This window comes from Lissotriton vulgaris, chromosome 1_2, assembly GCF_964263255.1.
Source record: "Lissotriton vulgaris chromosome 1_2, aLisVul1.2, whole genome shotgun sequence".
Lineage (NCBI taxonomy): Eukaryota > Metazoa > Chordata > Amphibia > Caudata > Salamandridae > Lissotriton > Lissotriton vulgaris.
Window position 1 is genome coordinate 205,432,441 of NC_141686.1, and position 21,814 is coordinate 205,454,254.

Consider the following 21,814-nt stretch of genomic DNA (forward strand, 5'->3'; position numbering starts at 1 on the left):
TACGTCAGCACTTGGCTATGAAAGGCCCACTTACTCCCTCCCAAAAGAAAACAAGAAGGATGCTTTATTACTAAAATAACAATTCACACATGGCTGAAAGAAAAGTGATTAATCATGATGTACAGGCAGGTATCGGGGTCTTTATTAGAAAGTGAACAAGACAAAGAAAACATTGCAATAATACAGTACGGAAATATTGTGGCTGTTGTTTGACCAGGGCTCATACCCCAGTCAACCAAGAACCTAATTTCTCACATGCAGCAACAATGCACTAGCACAATGATCTTCATAATTGACATTATTAGTGTTGGCTTGGAGTTCAATAGCACATAATCTATCATTTGTATAGTCTTGCAGCTCATTCTGGTAGTGTAGGTTTGATTTTCCAAACATTTCCATCGCAGACTAGAGACAAATACAGTTTTGTGCAGGTGTCCAGTGAGTGTGAACACATCATTGATCTTCTCACCTGGCCACTTCTTTGTAAAAACACATTTATGATCGATGATAAGCATTTTGTTTATTTGTTTGTTTAATTTTTCCAGACAGGTTAGAATTCATGACTGTGTGAATTCACCCTTCATCCTTCTAAAGACAATAAAATATAGTGTGTGAGGTAACACCTAGAGCTACAAATATGAGTTATCATGAGACATGTTTTCCTGGTTTCCATTTCATGCAGTCTCCTGTGACAGGAGAGGGGCAAATTAGAGAAAATTCTTTGTGATACGATTATCTACTCATTTGGGTGGACAAGAGTCCCTGAGACTCAGTCTATTCAGCCTAGTTGACTGATAAGGGGAACCCGCGCATGCTGGATTGGCCTCTATTTAATGACCATAACATGAGCATATTGGGTTATGCTTTGGCATATGTATTTAAACTTTTGAGCCTATGTGTATTGCTGGTATGGCTGTTCACAATGACATGATAGTTATGGCTAGCCCTTCATGTGTTGCCTTGGCATCCAAATCTATGCCTCAGCTTGAAGCTATGTGATGACTTCATTCCGGGTTTTCTGTGGTTTCAGACCAATTACGTCAAGGCAGAAAAATAGTTATTTTTATGATTGGTAACTGAAATACACTTCTATCTACTTGATCCCTTTCTCTTGTTTTCTCATTATTACTTACTGCATGTATTTTCATCTCAAAATATCATTTTCTGTAAAGAAACCAGGATTAATGATCTTATTACATCGCTTTCTCTGATGACACAAGCGAGACAGGTTCTATTATATCACTAAAAAAATATTTATTGTAAGATGCACCATTTTAATAATTTACTGAGCTAAACAATTCTGTCACATCACCTCACTAGAGCAGTGCTTCTCATGAGTTCAAAATGCTTGTTTGTCTTCTATACAATAATATACTCAACAGAATACTAAATTCAAATTCCTCCAACAAATACCAACATTTTTTCGATGGACCCTGCAAACCTTGAATGTGCCTCTGGGACCTACATTAAAGTTTTGGATGAGTTTATAGACAATTGTGTGTTAGGAAGAAGTACCAGTAATGTTGCAAGAATGCCATCGTCAATGGTGCAAGAAAAGAAAAGGACACCATACACAGCTGTTGATGTTGTAAAATGTTCAGGACCTGCCACACCAGTGGTAGCTAAGACTAGGCACAGTAGGGTGATCTGGCTTAGACCTTATCTGCCCCAGTCATCATACTAGTAGACTACAAATAGTTTAGAGTCTTGCTTTGCATAGGACCAGTCAAGTGAGCGCAGGTAGTGATCCAAAGTAGAGCACATCTCACTGGAGATCTTCCTCCCTTTGGTGGGCACTGATCGCAGGAGCGGAAATGTAGGGCAAAAATCTTGTTTTAAAATATCATCTTTCTAGAAAGAACGTTTGGATTTTTTAAAAACTCTTTTTATTCAGAAAATAGGCTCTTGTGAAAATGGTGTTATACATAGTAGGTAATGGCAGGAGTACATGCATATAACAGACAGATACATATCAAGCAATATGAATATCACGGTTCTGCAGAAACATTGCGAAAGTCATACAAAAGCCCTAGGACTGTAGTGAGGCAGTCTGGGAAGAACGTTTGGAATTTTACTTCTTTAAACCCTCAATCATATTTGTGATGAAGGCTTTTCTACTAGAAGGATTGGTCCCAAGACAACTTAGTGGTCTATCCTCAAAACACTATTGAAGACATTTGCCACATTAGATCCAAAGGTCCTTGCCTGCCTCTGCTCTCTCAACAACTTTCCTTACATTGCTAAATTACTTAATAATAATATAAATAATGATAATGCTAGGTTGGTCTTTGGTGCCGCACTTACTGCCTCTGCGTCTGCCTGTTTGAAAATTCAAAATTGTTTGCCCATCTCCAAGAGGATCCCTTGTAAAGGCTATGTACAATATGGTAAAGCTTACCACTCCCTGACCCCTTTAACTTAAGATGAAAATGCACTAATTAGTCTCCTGCTTGGCAGTTGCAACAATGCCCACATGTTATCTATCCCTAAGCATTGAGGTGTTTGTCTGGGAGGGTGAGCTGTCTGTATTTTGGGCAATCAACACTGGAATCAGTTGTGTGAACTATGGCCAGAGCTGCGACTGGCAGGTGACTTTTATCCACAGACCAAAGTAAGTACTCATATTCGAAAGTCCTAGAATGTTGTAGAGTGCCCCATACGGCACTCTAGAAAGGTCAGGCTTTGATTACTTTCCATGTCCACTCAAAATTCATTGCTGAAGTGAGAGACAGATGAGACGATACTAGAACTGGGAGTGACAATAGTGTAAAATGCGGGAGCTACCATCTGAAGCTACTGCAAAGAGGGAGATTCGGGTGATCGCTAGGATGGTTTCTCCATGGCCACTGGTGCAGACCCTTACATGCCACTGCGACTCAATTGGGCATGGGACATGCTGGGGGGTTCCTGGAGGGTTCCTCTGCAATTTCAGTGTACTGCCCGAGTGCTCTGACACTTAGGTGCCCTGAAAGTATCAAGGACCTGGTAAATATAGCAGGGACAGAGTTTTGCTGGTTGGCTCTAGTGGGACTGAAGAATCCTATTTCAAAAATCAGGACAAAGTACCAGGAGCCCAGGCAGAGGACCCATCTTCCAATACAATGTGACCTTTGGAGACCAAATGGCCTGAAGATTAAGCTCCTGGAAGCTAGGCCCAAAGTCTGTAAATTGACCCCTCAGGGCCTGGGAATCTAGCATTTTTAAGCTTGGTCCAATAGGGGGACCAAATGGAGAACAAAGGCCATGACACCCTACCACAATTTCCTAAGGATTCCAAGGGTTGAGCCAGGGCTTAGGGATCAGTGCAATATCTCTATCCCTTGTGATGGGAAATGGTGGTTGTGGGGTTCCTTCCCCAAGCCACCCTGGGGCTGCATGACTCCCCTGGGGCTCCATGCATGTTTAAGTGTGCCAGAGACTCCATCCTCCAGGATACTAAAGAGAAAAACTAATGCTAGGTCTGTAGTGGCAGGATACATACATTGAACTATGCTTTTTCAGTGTATGACCAGGAGCCAAAGCCAAACAGCTGAGCTCTGGCTCAAGGCGAGAGTCAAAAGGAGGATGGCGTTCTCCTACCATGGATGAGGCTGAAGTGAATGCTGTGAATTTTTGTGCTGGACCAGAAAGGCTTAAATATATAGCTGTTAGATGCCCTGGGGGCAATGGGGCCATACTCAGCCACCATCAAGGAAAACATACTTTTGGGTGCCCCCTGGTGAACCATGGGATGGCTAAATCAAATAGGACAGAAGGTATAGAAACTGCCATAAAAAGTGATGTTGATTTTCAAACCATTGATTCACTGATAATATTGGTGGTTGAAAATGAAACAGTACAAAGAATGCTGCTGAATGTTGGTAATACCACCTTTGACTTCAATGGTAAGTTATTATGAGAAAGTGGAAAATTAGCTGGGGTACATGGAACTCCACCACAAGTAATGCCATCAATCTATTGTTAGGCCGTAAACATTATTTAGTAATTTAAATCCGAGCTCAATACCTGATAGTTATGGCACACAGCAGGCAGGCTTAACTTAAGAAAATATGTAAAGCATTTAGAAGTACTAAAACAGTTAAAAACTGACCAACACCACACAACAACAAGCCCACTCCTATTTGTAAAAATAGAGATGAATTCCATGAACAACTTGACAATAAAACAAATATCCAAAAAGAGGAAACAACAATATGAATTTTTGTAATTTGAAAAAATAGAAACACTGCCTAAAAATCATTTATTTCCAATTCAGTTAAAAATCTCGCAATGGTGTATGAGGGAAGCCTTGACGAGTGAACGATCGTGGGCTAAAGGAGTCCATTGGAAACTGTAAGTGCATATTGGGAACTACATGCGATATGATGCATATTTTATTGGATTGTACAAAGCTTTTAGAATCACGAAAAGAGATTTTATGTCCCATTTTTAAAAAATATGGTATACACAATAGACTTGCTGCAAGTGTCCTCCTAATAGAAATGATAAATCTAGATATTACCTGTGCATTGGGGAGATTTATGCAAAAAGTAAAACAAATTTTGAATTGTGAGTAGTTCGAGTCGCGTTTGATCCATTTTTAATGAGTTATAAGTTATATACTGTTTTTAAGTTTTTATGTAACAATGAACTGTTTTTTAATGTTTTATCTGTTTAAGGACAATGGTCCAAATAAACTTGATTTTTTAAGAAAAAAATAAAAAATTCAGTTAAACTGGTCTCTGTAAATAGGTACCTTTTTCTTAGTATATATTAAATAAGCAACTTGGGCTTACAGTAGGTGTACTAGTGACATTTATCTTACATGCCTTTGTTACACCTTTTCTATATGCTGGTTACTTATCAGTAAGTTGATTATGTCAGTAAGGAGTATAACCAATGTTGGCATGTTTCAGGGGTCAGAGGAAATGCAGTGTGGCCTGGTTAGCAGAGTTCCAGAACAAAGAGTAAAAAATACAGAGAAACATCTGTCCCAAAAAATGTTGGTTACTACACAAAAAGAGCCACATTCTTCCTTCAGGTATACCTTGATTGTGAATTGATACTTTATTTTTAAGGTCAGTGGTAGTACACTGTTGAAATATGACATGTTCTCTGCTTATACTGATATGGTGACACCCTGGCAAAGTTAGTAGCCCTCCCATATTGTTAACAGCACCCTCTCATATTGTTATGTTATGCGTAGTATATGTGTGGATGACAGCATAGGTATGTCCACTTACTTGATTGTGTATATTTGTAATGTGTAGTATTTAGTACAAATGCATAATAAACGTGTTTTCTTTTTTAAATGAAAAGCACTGACTGAACATAATATATTGAGTGCTGTTGTGTAGCAGAGATCTGGGGTTATTAGCCCACACCACTTCCCCTAAGTCTGCTCTGCTTCGCTACCCTGATACAAGTCAAGTGCTACAATGTAGCAGCTAGCTTCCAGTAAAAAGAAATGTGATGATATATCACTTGTGAAGGACTCGTATCCTGCCTAACTATTAACCCAATTGTTACACTTTTCTTACTAAAGCAATGTAGCAGTGTGGCTTGTTTTTATATCGTCAGGGATTCTAGTTTCAACAGAAGCTAGCATCTTCACTTTAAAGTGATCTTATTCATTCTGGCTCTGGTGCTCTCTATTAATTGGTATAATTTCTAACATGATGGTGTTGTCCTTATGATAAATGATGTATTTAAATCGAGAGGACCTCAAATCACTCACAAGCCACAATGAACAAGCTGTGATTTTCCAAGATGAACAAAAAACGAAAACAAATATTGTAGCCCCAGTTGTTAATACTGGTACAAAAAGCAATTAAACTCACTTAATAAAGAAGTCTACCATTTCTCAACATGGAGTCTGTTGTTTGTTCCCAAATGTTCACCTTCGTGCATTTTCTCTGCGTTCAGTATTCATGTATGCCTTTTCCCTTACATTCAACATTCATCCGTGATAATGAAGTGCACTTTCACCTTCTGTGTGCAGAATTTGGGATATATTTAGAGGTTGGTGGACAGGGCACAAACTTGATGGAGTACCCTGTCTGCAAAAGTGATGGTCCGTCCATTCTCTTTCCGTCAATGGAGTCCGAGTCTATAGCCTATGTGAGGAGGTGATATATGAGGAAGGGCATTACAGTGCATGCATTATGTAGAGTGGATAGTGTAATGTCCTTTCTTTCTGTCTATATCTACCAGGTACGACCTGATGGCTGAGGACAGAAACAAATACGTATTGACCCCCCACACCCAGCGGAACAACTTACCCTTGGTTTGGGAGACATTAGTTATTAGTTTTTCAATAACAATGTCCCACTTTGGGACTTTGTTTTGAAAAATCAAAAAGTTTTAGTTTGGTTGACAGCTATAACAACCAGTGGTTGCCATCCACTAAAGCATGTGTACCATGATAGAAACTACCTTGACAGCTGAACCTGCAAAGGTACAGGGATTTTTGCTCGAGTCGATTCTGATCCCTAAATATGGGTGACAGTAGCCCATCTGCATATGTATTATCTTACGCCACCCTGACAGACTTTACCCTGCCCGTCAAACTCTAGATCAGGCTCTTACTATTTGCATCCATAAACTTGTAAAAATGATGCTGTTGTCATGCTGTTTCATCACATATACCTGAGCATAGTGGTGCAAAACTAACACAAAGAGACCACCTGGGATAATAGACATGGTACAAAGTCTCTAAACCATAACATGCTTTGCTTACAACCTTACAATATTTATATCAATAAATAACATGACTATTGGTGCTCATCAGTGTTTCTAGAATTTCACATCTCTATATATCTTCTGCTTTCCCTTTAGGCTCTATTGTTGGCAACCATGCCAACAGTCAACAACACCCGTGTGATGGAGTTCATTCTTTTAGGACTCACAGAAGACCCGGCACTACAAGTTCCTCTGTTCTATTTCTTCCTCCTTATCTATAGCATTACCCTTCTCTGTAATATTGGAATCATGGTATTGATCACAATGAACCATAACCTTCACAGCCCCATGTACTTCTTGCTGTGCAGTTTGGCTTTTGTAGACATCTCTTTTTCCTCTGTCGCTGTCCCCAACATGTTGGTGAACTTCCTATGGATGGGGAAGACAATTTCTTTTTCAGAGTGTGCAATACAAATGTTTTTATCAATTGTAGTTGGAACTGCAGATGTTTTTGTGATGGCATTGATGGCCTATGATCGGTACACAGCTATCTGTAATCCCTTGCTCTATCCTGTCATAATGAACAAAAGAACCTGTCTCTATCTTCTTGTTGGCATAGGTGCAATTGCGCTCATCAATTCACTAACACATTCTGTTTTCACCTTTACGCTGCCCTTTTGCAAGAACAATAAGATCAGTCATTTCTTCTGTGATGTACCTGCACTCTTGAAGCTCGCCTGCTCCGATACCACCATCAATGAAGTGGTGCTAATTTCAATGGCCGGTGGACTCATATTGATATCTCTAATCATCGTACTTATATCATACGTCTATATAGTATCTGCCATTCTAGGGATAAGTTCCTCAGAGGGAAGGAAGAAGACCGTCTCCACTTGTTCCTCTCATTTTGTCTGTGTCACGTTATTTTATGGCACACTTGTTTATATGTACGCCAAACCCACTGCAAGCCACTCCATGGCCAATGACAATGTGGCATCCGTCTTCTATATGGTAATAATTCCTATGCTTAACCCACTAATTTACAGCTTTAGAAACCAGGAGATAAAGCAAGCCATGAGGAAAGGGTTAGGAAAGACCAGTGCCTCTAAATAGAGAAAAAGTATCAACATGTTCTTGTGTTCTTTTACATCCAATTTCAACGAGAATTTTACTCAGGTACCTCCATTCTGAGACTTCCATTTGGGCCTCTCACTTATTTTTTGTGAGTTTCGTTTGTATCTGGCTCCACATATTGGCATCATTATTGAGCACAAAAATGTTCTCACTGTACAAATAAGTAGACATCAACCTGTCATTCCCTTCTGACTTCAAGGTGTTTGCTTCCAAATGTAAAACAGGAATGAAAAGCAGTGTTCTGCTACTGTACTGCAACCTAGCATATGCACAAGCCTATTAATATGTACAACATTTTTGCATGGTTGCCAACATGTCTATATCTCTGTATTTGATCAGACAAGATGTAAAAGAGTTTCCACATGTTATTGTGCCCTTCACATGGTAATATAACCAGCAGCGTCGCCCTTAGGTCTGGCTATAATGTGCTAACTCATGAAAACACAGGTACACACACCTGTACTTTGTGTTTGTTTCACATGAAACCACATTGATTGAGTTGAACTAAATTAGTTAGCTCTCTCTTTGTAAGAGGCATTTGTGGTAGTATGCTGTCCTTGGAATTATCCTTGGAATTGTCGTTGTGTAAAGGGGCTCTTCTCTGCATTTCGGGTTTCATGCAATTATCTCGATGCCGAGTACTTTCATCAAATTCCGCTTCTATTGTAGTCGAGTCTGTCGCAGAAAGTGCGGTCTCACTGTCCTATTAGTACCTTCTGCTCTCTCTCTCTCTATTGGGAAGTTCCTAAGTGCCTAATATTTACTGCCCTGTCTTCCATTTCTCAGTTACCTGTAAGAAGGGAATTGCCCATCCTTCTATACGACAGCACCTGGCTAAAAAGAAAGGTTAATTCTGTCTTAGTAAACAACTCTCAAGTGCAATTATTACGTATTGGGGCCTCTTTACACACTAATAGGATGACAAGGAGGAACAGCAATATAGATGCATGATAATGCATACATACACACCTAAACGATACACAGATCTAACTAATGCATTTGCAGTTATTTTCTGATCAGAAGCAGTACACTTCACTGTCTTCAGTTACCTGTAAGAAGGGGATCACCAGCCTTCGGTACGTCAGCACTTGGCTATGAAAAGCCCACTTACTCCCTCCCAAAAGAAAACATACAAATGATACTAATGCACATTGGGGTCTCTTCATTAGAATGACAAAAAGGATGCTTTATTACTAAAATAACAATTCACACATGGCTGAAAGAAAAGTGATTAATCATGATGTACAGGCAGGTATCGGGGTCTTTATTAGAAAGTGAACAAGAAAAAGTAAACATTGCAATAATACAGTAGAGAATTATTGATGCAAACAGGAACCTAAATATAATCTAGAAAACAAAAGGGGATGAATGATTGTGTATAGTGCAAACTAGCTGAGAATACCTCACCCTGTTAAGAAGGGTCCAACTGTCTGTTCCTCTCTCTGGTGGAATCATGACTCTCTCTCCTTCCCATCACCAACATAATAGCTTCACTCCAACTGCACTCCAACTGTAACTTCATCGTCTGCTAACAATTTCAACTCTCCCATCTGCCTGGTAACTGCTCCACAGATCAGCTGTCCAACTCACAGCTCCAGCTCACAGCTTCAGCTCTCAGCTCCAGCTCTGCAAACCAACTGACTCCATCTGATTAAACTGATCCAAGCGACTGCATCAACTCCAAAAAACCATCTGATTCCTTCAATTCCAAAAACCATCTGACTCCTTCAATTAAAAAAACTCTCTGCTCTTCTGTTCTCTGATAATATGGGAAGCTCTCTGCTCATGGAAATTTCCAGCAAGCACCCCGCCTCCCACCGAATTCCAGCACCAAGCCCCGAGCTCCCTGCGCTCCCATAGTGGCCAGCTGTAGTTGCGTCTAGAGCCCGGGGAAGTAAGCACATTCCTTCGATAAGGGCCGGTCTTCACGGGTTTCCAACTAGAGAATAACAGGCTCAACTCTAAACATCACTTCTGACCTACAAGCGCCTCAGACAACTGAGGCAGGAAGACAAGATGGCTGCTCTCTGGTTTAGGCCTTTAGGCCCGAAAAGAGGCAAAAGAGACATAGAAATATGCCAAAGCCAATAGGCAAACACTGCAAATAGATAAATACTGCAAAGAAAAGATGGCTACCCTCTAGTTTAGACCTCTAGGCCCAAAAAGAGGCAAAAGAGATATAGAATCATGCCAAAGCCAATAGGCAAGCCTTACAAATAGGCTAAAAAATAAGGGATCTAACCAGTATACTAGGATGGTAGTAGACCAAAGTCACCATCACTCAGAAATAGGACAAAATATCCGTTCACTACACCTACCAATGGTTAAACATGGGATCATTTAGTGACTTTTTGTGGTTCACTCTGCAAAGGATTGTGGCTGTTGTTTGACCAGGGCTCATACCCCAGTCAACCAAGAACCTAATTTCTCACATGCAGCAACAATGCACTAGCACAATGATCTTCATAATTGATATTATTAGTGTTGGCTTGGAGTTCAATAGCACATAATCTACCATTTGTATAGTCTTGCAGCTCATTCTGGTAGTGTAGGTTTGATTTTCCAAACATTTCCATTGCAGACTAGAGACAAATACAGTTTTGTGCAGGTGTCCAGTGAGTGTGAAAACATCATTGATCTTCTCACCTGGCCACTTCTTCGTAAAAACACATTTATGATCGATGATAAGCATTTTGTTTATTTGTTTTTTTAATTTGTCCAGACAGGTTAGAATTCATGACTGTGTGAATTCACCCTTCATCCTTCTAAAGTCAATAAAATATAGTGTGTGAGGTAACACCTAGAGATACAAATATGCGTTATCATGAGACAAGTTTTCCTGGTTTCCATTTCATGCAGTCTCTTGTGACAGGAGAGGGGCAAATTAGAGAAAATACTTTGTGATACGATTATCTTCTCATTTGGGTGGACAAGAGTCCCTGAGACTCAGTCTATTCAGCCTAGTTGACTGATAAGGCGAACCCGCGCATGCAGGATTGGCCTCTATTTAATGACCATAACATGAGCATATTGGGTTATGATTTGGCATATGTATTTAAACTTTTGAGCCTATGTGTATTGCTGGTATGGCTGTTCACAATGATATGATAGTTATGGCTAGCCCTTCATATTTTGCCTTGGTATCCAAATCTATGCCTAAGCTTGAAGCTATGTGATGACTTCATTACGGGTTTTCTGTGGTTTCAGACTAATTACGTCAAGGCAGAAGCATAGTTATTTTTATGATTGGTAACTGAAATACACTTCTATCTACTTGATCCCTTTCTCTTGTTTTCTCAGCATTACTTACTGCATGCATTTTCATCTCAAAATATCATTTTCTGTAAAGAAACCAGGATTAATGATCTTATTACATCGCTTTCTCTGATGACACAAGCGAGACAGGTTCTATTATATCACTATATCACAAAAAAAACAATTTTTTGTAAGATGCACCATTTTAATAATTTACTGAGCTAAACAATTCTGTCACATCTCCTCACTAGAGCAGTGCTTCTCATGAGTTCAAAATGCTTGTTTGTCTTCTATACAATAATGTACTCAACAGAATACTAAATTCAAATTTCTCGGAGAAACGCCAACATTTTTTCGATGGACCCTGCAAACCCTGAATGTGCCTCTGGGACTTACATTAAAGTTTTGGATGAGTTGATAGACAATTGTGTGTTAGGAAGAAGTACCAGTAATGCTTCAAGGATGCCATCGTCAATGGTGCAAGAAAAAAAAAGGACACCATACACAGCTGTTGATGTTGTAAAATGATCAGGACCTGCCACACCAGTGGTAGCTAAGACTCAGAAAAGCACAGTAGGATGATCTGGCTTAGACCTTATCTGCCCCAGTCATCATAGTAGTAGACTACAAATAGTTTAGAGTCTTGCTTTGCATTTGACCAGTCAAGTGAGCGCAGGTAGTATGGCCAAAGTAGAGCACATCTCACTGCAGATCGTCCTCCCTTTGGTGGGCACTGATCGCAGGAGCGGAAATGTAGGGCAAGAATCTTGTTTTAAAATATCATCTTTCTGGAAAGAACGTTTGGATTTTTTTAAAACTCTTTTTATTCAGAAAATAGGCTCTCGTGAAAATGGTGTTATACATAGTAGGTAATGCCAGGAGTACAAGCATATAACAGACAGATACATATCAAGCAATATTAATATCACGGTTCTGCAGAAACATTGCGAAAGTCATACAAAAGCCCTAGGACTGTAGTGAGGCAGTCTGGGAAGAACGTTTGGAATTTTACTTCTTCAAACCCTCAATCATATTTGTGATGAAGGCTTTTCTACTAGAAGGATTGGTCCCAAGACAACTTAGTGGTCTATCCTCAAAACACTATTGAAGACATTTGCCACATTAGATCCAATGGTCCTTACCTGCTTCTGCTCTCTCAACAACTTTCCTTACATTGCTAAATTACTTAATAATAATATAAATCATGATAATGCTAGGTTGGTCTTAGGTGCCCCACGTACTGCCTCTGCATCTGCCTGTTTGAAAATGCAAAATTGTTTGCCCATCTCCAAGAGGATCCCTTGTAGAGGCTATGTACAATATGGTAAAGCTTACCACTCCCTGACCCCTTTAACTTAAGATGAAAATGCACTAATTAGTCTCCTGCTCGGCAGTTGCAACAATGCCCACATGTTATCTATCCCTAAGCATTGAGGTGTTTGTCTGGGAGGGTGAGCTGTCTGCATTTTGGGCAATCAACACTGGGATCAGTTGTGTGAACTATGGCCATAGCTGCCACTGGCAGGTGACTTTTATCCACAGACCAAACTAAGTACTCATATTCGAAAGTCCCAGAATGTTGTAGAGTGCCCATACGGCACTCTAGAAAGGTCAGGCTTTGATTACTTTCCATTTCCACTCAAAATTCTTTGCTGAAGTGAGAGACAGATGAGAAGACACTAGAACTGGGAGTGACAATAGTGTAAAATGCGGGAGCTACCATCTGAAGCTACTGCAAAGAGGGAGATTCAGCTGATCACTAGGATCATTTCTCCATGGCCACTGGTGTAGACCCTTACATGCCACTGAGACTCAATTGGGCATTCGACATGCTGGGGGTTCCTGGAGGGTTCCTCTGCAATTTCAGTGTACTGCCCGAGTGCTCTGACACTTAGGTGCCCTGAAAGTATCCAGGACCTGGTAAATATAGCAGGGACACAGTTTTGCTGGTTGGCTCTAGTGGGACTGAAGAATCCTATTTCAAAAATCAGGATAAAGTACCAGGAGCCCAGGCAGAGGACCCATCTTCCAATAAAATGTGACCTTTGGAGACCAAAAGGTCTGAAGAATAAGCTCCTGGAAGCTAGCCCCAAAGTATTTAAATTGACCCCTCAGGGCCTGGGAATCTAGCATTTTTAAGCTTGGTCCAATAGGTGGACCAAATGGAGAACAAAGGCCATGACACCCTACCAAAATTTCCTAAGGATTCCAAGGGTTGAGCCAGGGCTTAGGGCTCAGTTCAATATCTCTATCTCTTCTGATGGGAAATGGTGGTTGTGGGGTTCCTTCCCCAAGCCACCCTGTGGCTGCAGGACTCCCCTGGGGATCCACGCATGTTTAAGTGTGCCAGAGACTCCATCCTCCAGGATACAAAAGAGAAAACTAATGCTGGGTCTGTAGTGGCAGGGTACATACATTAAACTATGCTTTTTCAGTGTCTGACCAGGAGCCAAAGCCAAACAGCTGAGCTCTGCCTCAAGGCGAGAGTCCAAAGGAGGATGGCTGTCTCCTACCATGGATGAGGCTGAAGTGAGAGCTGTGAATTTTTGTGCTGGACCAGAAAGGCTTGAATATAGCTGTTAGATGCCCTGGGGGCAATGGGGCCATACTCAGCCACCATCAAGGAAAATATACCTTTGGGTGCCCCCTGGTGAACCATGGCATGCCTAAATCAAATAGGACAGAGGGTATAGAAGCTGCCATAAAAAGTGAATGTTGGTAATGCCACCTTTGACTTCAATAGTAAGTTATTATGAGAAAGTGAAAGATAGATCAAACTCTGTCTGGCTACTTCATCGATTTGGATACTTTCTTATTGGATCCAAGTGAACCTGAGTCACTACCAGCTCCTGTTTCCCATAAACAACAACTATGTGAATTCTACCTTTGGCTGAAATAGACTTAGGCCCATATTATCAAGAACAGAGTTAAAAATCATCGCCGGTTTAGCAGCAGAAAACTGCTGCTAAAGCAGCGATAATGGGCTTGATAATATGCCCTTGAGAATTCCAATCGAAGTCCATGTTCTGGTGTAAACATGGGCTTCAATTGGAATTCTCCAGGGCATATTATCAAGCCCATTATCACCGCTTTAGCAGCAGTTTTCTGCCGCTAAACTGGTGATAATTTTAACGCCTGTCTTGATAATATGCCCCTCACTTTGTTACTTCCTGGCTACAGCTCTGGATTGCAATTTGTCTACTTTTCCTAGTCCTTTGGGTAGGTCTTGTAATTGTCTTTTTCCTGTTCCTGAATGGTTATTATCTCCCAGAGCACTCTGCAGTACATCATGTGAACTTGGTCTCGAAACCACATACCAGTACTTTAAAGGCAGGAAAGTTAACGGCACGCTTTGTATGCCACGTCCAAGAAGTGGGGCACAATTGTAGGGTTTTAAAATGGACGGTGCTAGAAAAAGTGGTTTGATAAACTCATGCCATCGAAAACTTTCTTGTTCAGAAAAAGGCTTGCTGGATCTTTTCAGAGAAGGCAGATCGGCATGGTTTGAACGATTCTACTGAGTGGCACACAGTGAGTAGGTGCGGCCGTCATCTACTAAACACAGTATCCAGTGTCCTCCATTTACTCTTGGCTCCTTGGTGGACCATTATAGGATTATGTTGAAATGGTAGTTGCAGATACACTGGTTAGTAACCCCTAGTATGGAATACCTGGGACCATGTTTAAACTCAAATGACAGTTCCTGAGCAGGAAGAGTAATCACAATTTTGGGTTAAGGCATGCCTAGAGTTTATATCTTGAATTAGATGCATGTAGAAGAAGTTGAAGTACCAGTGTGCAATAGGACAGTAAAAATGGCACAAAGAAAGAAATCACCAGGAAATGTAGTAAATATATTGAGCACCATTCTTGTTTGACCTGGTCTAGTTAGGGGTAGGTTTTCTGGACAAATTGGTTACTAATAATTAAGTAGATGTCATTACATTGTCCGTAGTTTTACCTTGATTTGCCAGGTAGAATATGTCAGGTCCATATGTTCTGAAATATCTAGGACCTCTTAATGATGTTGCAGTGCTCAGCAAGCACCATTTTAGGATGGCTCCCTTGAAAATCGAGATGTTTGGCCAGATATGTTCACCTTGATTAAAAATACTCTAAAGTTGAGGATGACAGGACAATTTTTCCTCCCCACCCGCTTATCTCCTTGACACTTTTTATACATTTGGATCCCTCAATGATTTTACTATGGTAGTGGGGTCGATCTGTGTCCATTGTCCACCTTCCTCTGTGTGCCATTCAAAGATGGTGCCTATGAATCCCCTGAGGGGATGCCTGGGAGTCTTTGTGCATTCCACCGGCGGAGACTCATTCCAGATATAACCTTTGAATCCTTTCTATGTCTTTCAGAAATGGAGACTACTTGAGTCGCAAAAGTTCAGACACACAATGGTGAGAGCAGATAAGAGCGTATACCCGGTACCGGCGGTGAGTTTTAAAACAAATGAGCAAGTGGTTGTGTTGCTTAGGCCTGTTTAAGCATGGTTGCTGAACCATATGACTATTCCGACACAGATGTGACAATGGGTGATGGTAATGCGCTATAGTGTGCCATGGCGCAAATGTGATAAGACGCCCATCTGTACAGTAGAATCGGTTGGTTGATATGAGTGGGTCGGCTTTACGGGAACCTATATTCTTTGAAAAGAAAGGATGAATGTGCAATCTCTACATTTACATTTTTTAAATCCCAGTTAGATCAATTTGGGCCTACATTGATGTACCCATGTTTAGTCACAGGTACAGGCGTTTCTCTGCCTCCTTAAGTCATATATAGGGAAAGCCATCCCTGGTGAACTGCTAGTTGGCGTCCACCCGGTAATTATGATCTTCTTTTTAATATGACACATGAAGCAATGATTTTCAACATGTGGGTACCTAATGGGAACCTTAATAATATTTTTTATTTTGAATGGTTAATTCCTTGGGATTACTTTTTGTTCTCTCTTTTGCTTTTTCAACCAGTGCATGTCCAGGATCATTGAGGCAATGAAACATGTTGGCTGCTTAACTTAAAGTAGTCAAAACATGGTGTTATTTTAACTAAGTGTTAACACTAGAAAAATATTAAATACATATGATAGGTGTTTACTATCTATTTTAATGGGGAATTAGAATGACTCTTTTACATAAACTGGGGCGAAATGGTAGTTAGCACCAATATTTTTTACACTTTATCATTATTCACGTTATTTGAGTTAGACCACTTATCTTTTTGTCATGAAAGTGTTGATCATTATTAGGTGAGCACACAGTTGAGTACCTACCAGCAGCTCTATCATAGTTGCCTACGTGATGCACTTTCTGACCCACCTTACACATTTTACCTACTATTTAATACTTCTTATGACTAGTGTGCCATCATTGTCTGTAACTTCTTAGGAATATTGGGTAATGGCTGTGGTTGAGTTTTTTTATTAATTTAAATACACATACACATATGGGTGTATGACTGATATAGTATAAGCATATCCCAGCAAGGACATAGGTGGTATCCAGTGAACCAAGAATATAATAGGCTGTTTTGTATCATTTGGAATCTGGCCCTTTTGTTGAATAACTGTGTGAGTGGAGGGCGGCCTGGTATCAGTATCTCTCTTATGCTCCTTTTTTAATGAGGTGTCTAGATTCAGATCGTGGTCCCTACTTGAACAGGGTGCATACCGCTGTCAACTAAGACCCCATTTCATACAAGCCCAGACTGTGGCAAAGGTCAATGACTGGCTTAATTTTTGAATCCCTTTGCTCGTCAGCTGCTCTTGCCTCTCTCCATAAAGCTGGATGCACTGCAAGCTCTCCCGATCATCACTCTCCACCTCCTCTGTCCTAAATTGTGGCCTTCACAGCAGTTTCCAAGTTGATGCTACAGGTTTCAATAGACTAGGTTGAAACCCAGAAGATCAATTCACAGTATGACACAGTCTCTTTTCACAAAATAACTATAACAGTATTACATGTATCTAGGGACATATTTAACAGAGAAAAGGCTCCATGGGGTAACATCTTACCACCCACCTGAGCTTGCAGTTTTCTTTTGTGCTATGAGAGAGCTTGCCACAAAACCTTATTGGATGATATATCTTTAACGTATTTTCCTTTCAAATAGGCTTGTGTCGTGCCAATGTCCATGTTTTGTCCCATGATGACTGACCTAAACCATATTCTGTATTCCCAACCTACCTGCAAAGTTCTGTAACTTATGTATGTTTCAAAATTAGATTCACAAGTAACAGCATATAGCACACTACACAATAGTTATGCTAACATCAACCCTTCAATTACAGCTGATCTGATCCTTTCTTGACTAGACTATGACAATGCCCGCTTAATGGGTCTCTGTGTGTTTTTTTAGAAGGCGTGTACAACTAGAACATGATATGATGGGCAAAATACTGAATTATCTTTGAAATATTATTCATGTTTTATTGTTCTGTTGGAAGTTGCACTAGTTTTGCATTGGTTAAATGGACCAAATTATTCCTACTTTGGGTCACAAATTGCTAGGTTTAATGAGTTGTTGGTTTTGTTCATTGTAGCAATATACTTACGAAATTTGCTCCCCATCCCATGCTTACTGGTGAGAGTTAAAGGATAGAAGAAATGCTGTTCGTTGTATCCCTGGAGCCAAAGATCACTGTTACAAAGGATGCATCCCTATTTTAAGGGCATCTGAGGTGTTATAGAGTTGTTCTACATTCAGTGGTTTTGCAGCTATCTCAGGAATATATTTTGGGCTACACCTACTCTATCTTTTGGTGTTTTTTCCTTGAGTTTTAATTGTTCAGGCAACGTTTCTGGGATCTACATCATTTGTTTGGTACATTTTCTGGCAGTTGTTTTATGGCTGTGAGATCTTTATTATTTTTCCTCCAAAATATTCCTTTTCATACTGATGTCTTTGTTATATTTTAGCTGAAGTAGGTAATATTCCAGTGAATTACTTTGCTCTGTTTGCTCACAGGTCTTTACAAACAAAGTATTAGAGTTATTTTTGTTTCTACCTATACTGTTTCCAGGTCAGTTAATGTGCCCAGTAATTTATGTAGTGTAAAGTCATAAGTGCAATGATTCCTATCAGATAACCCCTTAATTCCACTTAGTTATCTAACAGCAACTCCTATTTTGAAGCTGTGGTTAGATGTTTAAGACTCATAAACGTAGGCCCCATTAACGCTGGAATCAAACGTCTACAAAATTCCTTACTTAGCTATATTATCCTATAGGAGGTGGATTGTCAGGCTAAGTGCACAATGTCCTATCATGAAAGATTTACCTACCGCTGAGTTTTTATTGATGGATTTCATGCGATTTTCCAACATTTCCATGCTATCACTGGATTTATTATCGCCTTGGAGATAAGCATTGATAATAATGCGCTATTTCGGCAATAAAATCCAGCGATGGCCGGCGATAGGAAAAGGTGTACAACTGTTACCATGCATTTTTTACCACGCACTACACTTACAACGCAGGCATTACAACGCATACCATTACAACGCATTGCGCTGGGGGCGCTCTAGGATAGGGAATAAGTTTAATTTTATATCCAACACCTTCCCTAGTATCCACGGGGACTGGAGTTGGAATATAAAATTATACTTACCACTATCCAGCACCTCAAAGCGCTATGCATTGTAATGGTATGCGTTGTAAATACCGCGTTGTAACGGTATGTGTGGTAATGGTATGCGTGGTAATGTCATACATCCTAGGAAAAACTGTGCTAAACACACTTAGCGATAATCATCACTGTTTGCTTATAATATGCCCCTACAAGTGTGCCTCACTGGAGAAGAGTCCATTAGCATCTAGCTCCAACTTGAAATATTTGCTATTTGTAAACAGAATGGCTGTAGAAGGGTGCCCCACATTTCAACCACTGCTGTGCCCAACGATTCAAGTTTCCTACAAGAATTATACAAGAACACATGAAATGTGGTTGTATGCACATAATATTCAAAAACACGCAGCAAATGTTTGGTCAATGTGCTATTCATTAAGAAACTTGTCTCATTAAGTTAATAACACTTTTTACTCAAAGCACTCAATTAAAACATTAGTGTAATGACGCCCTTGGGAGGAACTCATCCACCCCATGTGGTTTTTCAGTTTCAAACGCGCCATGGCATCAAGGTGTCAGGAAATAAAACCCCATGGTACTTGAGACAGTATAAAATGCCTGCACAGCACACCAGTCCAAGAGTGCCATGAACAAGACGTGATGGAAGGACCAGCCAGAGGGTGTTGAGACTGGCTATTCTGAGATGAGGTACCTCCATGTTCAGCTTTACCAGTAGAAACATGACCTCGCATGTAGGTGCACAATGTCCCACTGCATGAAGTGTAAACTTTCCCCAGCATTGCCTCTTCAGAGCTTGGCAAGTGTGTGTGCCAAGCTTGTGTTGCCCCACTGGAGAAAATGTGCGGACGATTCCACAGGCATAGAGAAAGTCTCACTGTGTATGTAGCCATGAGGAATGGAGCTGGTTTGGAGTGCGACTGAAGGTAGCTTACCCCAGGACCAGGGGTTAGATTTGCATTTCTTTCACCTATGCAGGAAGGAAGCTAAACAACTTTCCTGAGTCGGATCCATTTCACAAAAAAAAATATATATATATGTTAGTCCTGCTGTGCAAAATCCCTAAAATCCTTATATGTTATGGCTAAGATCTCTAATGTCATTTTAATAGCAGTAATTGACTGCACTGTCAGGATCCTTCTGCTTAGGGTTCTAATATATTTACCTCAGAATTGTCACATGCACATGTATACCTGTTACCATGGGGGCCCCATTACGTGTAACATTTTTAACCATCCTAAACGTTTTGTGTCATAGGAATTAGCATTTTGTTCTACTCCAAAAAGAACACCTGTGAGCATTTGATGTATGTTGCGCACCTGCCCGCTCACCACTGATAGCGGTGTGTGCATGCTCTATAAGGAACGCTTGAAGTGTTAATCACCTCCTGTCTTGCATCGTTTTTGTAAGGTCGACATGCTCTGCTGCTGTACATATTGCTCTTTTGTATGAGTGACATTTGCACTGCTGTTGTACATGCTATATATGTTGTGAAGGTAAGTTTCATTGATACTCCTGAAGTGGGTGAGCCACTTAAACCCGAAGTCAGGCTCAAGGCAGATTACCTGGCACTGACTCAGTTTAGGTCTTCTGGGCCTTTCAGCTCAAAACGAGCCAAGCGTTCATGTGGCTTCAGGCTACCACCATCCTCCAACCTAGTGCTGTAAGAACTGAAGGCAAAGCTTCAACTAATAGTGAAAGAAATAAGATACCCCTCTGTGTACTAAATTGTTCAATGTGCAACATAAAACACTGATTAATCTCCACTACCATGCTTGTAAGTTTGTGATCCTAAGTATATATGTTATTTATCTGAGCCTCCATTTGTCTTTATCACCACATTTGAGAGCACCCTACAAAGATTATGAGATCAGGGTCCCGCAGCTCTTTACTGACTCTGGAAGCTGCTGGCTGTTGTGTACACTCTTGTGGGGAGCGCGGGGCAGGCGAGTGTGTCGGCGGGGCTGCGAGCATAGAGGCAGGGACTCCAGCGTCAGGAGTCCCTGCGCGCCCAATCGGTCACACCTGGGCTGCTCTCCCCGCTGGCCACGCCCACCCGCCTATCTGTCCACGAGGTGGTTGTAGCAGTGTATAAAGGTGAACAGAGCCACCGCTTCGCGGGAGCGCGCCGGGAGAAGACCGGGACAAGGGCGGGACCGTCTAAGGCCGTCCAAGGACGATCAAGGTCGGGTTGGGCCCACTCTCTTTCATTGGTGATTACAGAACATTCCTTCATTAACTGGTATTAAGACTTTGTATTAAATTTTACTTGTTTATAGATAAAAAACGATATACTAAATTCACATGATGTCCTTGCGATCAGGGAAGGGTAGACAGGTAACTGTAAAGACGAACAATGGGAAAGCTACTGGAACTTTAGATGATTTTATAACCCGGGCAACTGGGATTTTAGAAAAAGAAATTGCCCTTACTGAAAAGCATTTGTCTTTAGACTTAATAACAGGAAAACGTTCCTCCTTGGGTCGCATTGGTTCAACAATTACCCCCAATAAGTCAACACCTACCCCTGACAAGAGTCCAGATAGCAACCTGGAAGCTAGCCCAAATTAAGTCGTAATTTCTGACTCCCAGACAATCATGGTTGCAGACTTAGGGGGCTCCCAAGATGAAGTACCTACACCCACTCCTATACCTATACCATCAGGCATCACGGGGGATACTACCCAACACTGTAATTTGAGCAATAATGGGTCCATCCCTACACAAACCCGAGCCGTAGACTCTGAATGTGAACCTAACCATCCTAACAAACATCACAGAAAAGGAAGTAGAACCAAGCTAGCGAAGATAGTTGCACCTAGAGTTTCGGCAAATGTCCCTAAGCAAAAGGGCACCCATTTAGGTGATGTGGGACAGAAAATCTTTTCCTTTAACACTAATAATAATGACGATCTTTTGGGGAAAATTGAGAAACTGGTTGAGATGCTTTTGTTGCCCCTCCTAGAGAGAACCCAAATTGTTAACCTAAAGTTAGACCAATTAGAACATCTTATCTCACTTAATACCCATTCTCTTGAAAAACTAGTAAACAAGAGTAAACCGCCTGAGACGGGGGGCACTAACAATAACAATAATAATAACCCCACCAATAGTATTTCAAGAAAAGGGGGAGAGAAGAAAAATTTAAGCAAAGCACCCCAAACACCC

General features: G+C 40.8%; 1 protein-coding gene across 1 annotated transcript; it reads left to right on the forward strand.

The window, feature by feature from the left end:
* The first annotated feature begins 6,834 nt into the window (after positions 1-6,834).
* On the forward strand, positions 6,835-7,773 carry LOC147734960 (olfactory receptor 5AR1-like). The gene has a single exon (XM_086953707.1). It carries the CDS (start codon positions 6,835-6,837, stop codon positions 7,771-7,773), a length of 939 nt encoding a protein of 312 aa, XP_086809833.1.
* Positions 7,774-21,814: the final 14,041 nt, after the last annotated feature.

Bases quoted from the DNA above. Each gene is read 5' to 3' on its own strand.
- LOC147734960 (XM_086953707.1), top strand. From the start codon at position 6,835: ATGCCAACAGTCAACAACACCCGTGTGATGGAGTTCATTCTTTTAGGA.